We start from the raw sequence: 4,554 nt of genomic DNA on the forward strand, positions 1-4,554 counted from the left end.
CTCAAGTCAACGTCTCCTCTGCCAGGTATTATGGCAGTGGCGTGTAATTCTCGAACATTATTGGTTTTTGATGGGTTGACGTTGCGACAGGAAAAATGCAACCAAATTTTGCATTAGGAATATTTTTGTTTATATTAGGGGTTGAAATATATATATATATATATATATATATATATATATATATATATATATATAAGCGAATAAAATAGAAGAAATTTTGAAGTCGGGTGGATAAGATTGCTCGCCTAAATCACAAATCTCGTGTGATGCATGACGGATAAAGATCACACGTCATCCGGGCCCACGAAATCCGGATCATAATTGCACTGAATTGACAGAGTGTCATAGTGGACCCCACGGTTCACGTGGAACCTAGAGTAGTGGTGGTTGACGCAACACTGATGGGGCCCGCCAGATGCCGAACACGGGGGACGACAGCAGGCATCCTCGCCACGTTGTAAACGAGCCCCGGGCGGCGTGCATGCATCTGCCCCTCGCGTTGGACGGGGTCCTCAAAGGAAAAGCCCGGAGTGGAGGCTGGACGTGGGTCCCGCCTCTTCATACGAGCGGTGGGCAAGACGTGGATGCTGACGTAGTTCTGTTGACGTTACGTGTTTTAACGAACCACATAAATCAGTTTTTTTTAGTTAAATCCTATGCTTAGTATTTTTATAAACATACAATTCATAATTATTTTAAATAATTTTAAAATTTAACATAAAATTATTTAATACTTTTTTGTACTACGTATAGTGTTCTTTTATTATGATTGAAAATTCATAATTATTGAATATTTTAAATAATTTAGTATTACTACATAATTATTACTACGTAATAATGTAAAAATAACTCATGTTTTTTTAAGTTGAATCTTACACCTCGTATTTTCACAAATATATAATTCATAGTAATTGTTGAAGAATATTAGGAATTGACACAAAATTCTCTTAGTTGCCTTATTTTTATACTATGTTATAATTTTTTTTAGTATTATTAAAAAAATATATTATTAAGAAATTCTAAAAATAGGATCACTTCCCGAAAACACTAAAAAATATATATTGGTTTTGGGAATTCATCCTACATATACTTTATACCAAAATACTTTAATATCTGTGCCCTATTTTTCATATAAATATTTTTATATAATGTGGATTAAAAAAATATACTAACACACAAACTTTCAAAGTTAAGAACACCAAAACATAATTATATCAACTCAGTTAGCTCATATGTCATGGTTCGGTAAAGAAATATCGCACTAAAATAAAAAGTATTCCCATCATGATTGGAAAAATATGTATCATCCATGGTTGAGCAACATTATATTATTCTTTATTTATCATACATATTCTTATTTAAAAAATAAATGATAAAAAAAATTTTTGATCGAAAGAGCTCTCGATGATTTGATAAAGTTTTTATTAGTCAAGACAGCTATAGCATTCAAACCTTTTGTTTATAGGTAAAACTTTGTGTCGGATATAATTCAAGATTTAGAATCCTCAATCTTAAATATACTTGATACATCATCATTATACTAATGTCTAATGTTTTCATATATCATTATCCTAATGTCGATATATCCATTTTTATCTCAATATACATGTCCATATATTTCAATTAAAGAGAGTCCGATTAAATAGAATATCACAGATTTAAAAATAAAATAAATAATATTATTTCTCTATTCCTATCTAAGATTAAGAAAATAAGTAATATTATTTCTCCACCCTTATCTACATAAATTTACCAAATAGGGAATTAGAGATATGCATTTAAACTATTTCCCCACCCCTATCTACATAAAACATATGAAATAGGGAATAGAGATATACATTTCTTTGTTGGTTAGCTTGACAACAACAGGAAGAAGAATGGGTCAATGTACATATCTATTTCGTTCTCAAATTTGTTTCTTTCAACAATAGCCGTCCCGTCGTCAGTCGTATTCTGAAGTTTGATGGCCTTCTAACGAGGAAAAGTCTTCTGCGAAGGTCACATCAATTTCTTATCGTGAATTTTTTTGTCTATCTTTTATAATTTGTTTCGATTTTCCAATTACATTCACCCGATCAAAATTATTATCGAAACATTAAAGGAAATTACACCATAATTCGAAATTTTAAAGCATATACAACTAGTTTTAGCACTGATATTATCTTCAGTCAATTTGGATTCATAAAATTATTTTCATGATGCAAAACCTGTACCACAGTTATATCAGAGGATGTGGTGTCATCAATTGCTTGACTATAAAAAAACAAAAAGTGCATAAAATATGATAACATTTTAAAGTTGGCATTAAAATATGATAAAATTCCATCTAATGACTGGAATTTTGACTTTAGTTGACTTTGGCCTCGAGAGAAACCTCCTTCAGGCAAACGTCGCCCCTAGCTTAACCACACGATTTGCTTGATGTGATGAGTGGTCGTTCGTCAATCTCACCTCTCTTTCTCGGCAACTACTTCGTGAGCCAAATCCTTTCCTCCGTGAGCAGACCGGAGGGTGTTGGTAAGCATCGTTGGTGGGGCACGTGACGAAGCCGGACGGAAGCAGCCGTGGCGAATGGGCGGCGCTGCCCCGCCCCCACTCCACCCTCGATCACGTGACCTAATGGCTTCCTTTGCCAAGATATAATATGTAATTATATAATATTTATTTATTGGGAATGGATATGATGGTGCTGCTGCGCAAATCATTGACTTTGATGTCATGGATTACTTATTATAATGATTACGTGTGTGGGACTACAAATTATAATAATGATGGTGGAATTATTATACTTTTATATTGATATAATCTAAATTATAGATAAGCATTAGAGCACATGCGATATTTTCCTGAGGCAGACTCCACGCACGCATAGTGGTGGTAAGTTAACCATCACCCAAAATCGTGACCCAGCAGGCCACCGCCAGTAAAAATAAAGGATGTCGTCCACAGCCTAGAGAAGATAAAGGACAGGCCCCACTCTGACGTAAAAACTAAACGTCCGATTCCCGGGGTCGCTTTACTAGGAAATAAGAAACGTTTACCTCTTTCTACCTCGCTTCCTCGGCCGCTCCACGTTTCGGTCACGGGCCACCATCGGATCCGCTCACCTCCCTGGCGCCGCCAACGAGGGATATTCCCACCGGTTCGGTCTGGGTAATCGACCCTAAGGTGGTGACCACATGCTCACTCATCCGCATTCCACTCACTCTTTATAAAAGCCCACACCTATCGATTCTTTTCCAACCGTTCCCAAATCGAGTCCCGACTTCCCCCAATACGCATGGCCGTCGTCCGCGACCGAAGGCTCCCTCACCTCAACCTCACTCTCGAGCTCCCCGACACCGGCGCCACCGCCGACTGCCGCCTCCGCTTCGCGCTCCCGCCCCTGCTGCCGCCATGCTCCATGTCTTCTGCCTTCTCCTCCGCCTCGGCCTCGGCCTCCGCCGCCACCCCGCCGTCGGCCGAGTTCCGGTTCTCGGACTTCGAGAAGATCCGGGTTCTCGGCCACGGCAACGGGGGAACCGTCTATAAGGTCCGCCACCGCCGCACCGCCGCCTTGTACGCGCTCAAGGTGGTGAACACCGACGCTGCTGACGTCTCGCTTCGCCGCCAGGTGTACCGCGAGGTCGACATCCTCCGCCGGGCGGTCGACTCCGACCACGTCATCCGCTTCCACGCCGTCGTCCCCACCTCGTCCGGCGACGTCGCACTCCTTCTCGAGCACATGGACGGCGGGTCCCTCGACGTGCTGCTCCGCCGCCGTGGCCGCCCCTTCCCCGAGCCCGCTCTCGCGGCTATCGCCCGCCAGGCCCTCCTCGGTCTGGCCGAGCTTCATTCCCGCCAGATCGTCCACCGCGACATCAAGCCGGCCAACCTCCTCATCAACGCCGCCGGGGAGGTCAAGATCGCCGACTTCGGGGTGGGCAAGGTGCTGCGACGGTCGCTCGACCCCTGCGACTCCTACGTGGGCACGTGCGCTTACATGAGCCCGGAGCGGTTCGACCCGGTGTCCCACGGCGGTGACTACGACCCCTACGCGGCCGACGTGTGGAGCCTGGGGCTGGCGGTTCTGGAGCTGCACCGTGGCCACTTCCCGCTGCTCCCGGAGGGGGCGCGCCCCGACTGGGCGGCGCTGATGGTGGCGATCTGCTTCGGCGAGGCCGCATGCGCCGTCCCCGAGGGTGCGGCGTCGGGCGAGTTCCGGGGCTTCATCGAGTGCTGCCTGCAGAAAGAGAGCGGGAAGCGGTGGTCGGTGGCGGAGCTCCTGGGCCACCCTTTCGTTGCGGGGGCTGACCGAGTCGACTCGGAACGGGCGCTCCGTGACCTCCTCCTGGAAGGCTCGGACGAGTCGTGACTCGCCGCGCCGCCCGCTGTGTCGTTTCCCATGTACATAACGGAGGCTTTCTTGGAATTCTTTAATCCACTTACTTGAGAGGGAGGACATCGACTCTCCAGTGAAACGCACTCGAGACTAGTTCTTGGCTAGGAGTGGTGTTGATGTCATCCGCTGTGTAAAGATGTTTGAGCTAGCAAATCAAAGTCTTTTTTTCTTCA

The 4,554-nt window shown here is 44.4% G+C and overlaps 1 protein-coding gene across 1 annotated transcript; it reads left to right on the forward strand.

Annotated features, from left to right (window-relative positions):
- Nucleotides 1-3,225: 3,225 nt before the first annotated feature.
- LOC135619464 (mitogen-activated protein kinase kinase 9-like) lies at nt 3,226-4,554 on the forward strand. The gene has a single exon (XM_065121494.1). It carries the CDS (start codon nt 3,281-3,283, stop codon nt 4,352-4,354), a length of 1,074 nt encoding a protein of 357 aa, XP_064977566.1. The 5' UTR covers nt 3,226-3,280; the 3' UTR covers nt 4,355-4,554.

This window comes from Musa acuminata, chromosome BXJ2-8, assembly GCF_036884655.1.
Source record: "Musa acuminata AAA Group cultivar baxijiao chromosome BXJ2-8, Cavendish_Baxijiao_AAA, whole genome shotgun sequence".
In the NCBI taxonomy this organism is placed as follows: Eukaryota; Viridiplantae; Streptophyta; class Magnoliopsida; order Zingiberales; family Musaceae; genus Musa; species Musa acuminata.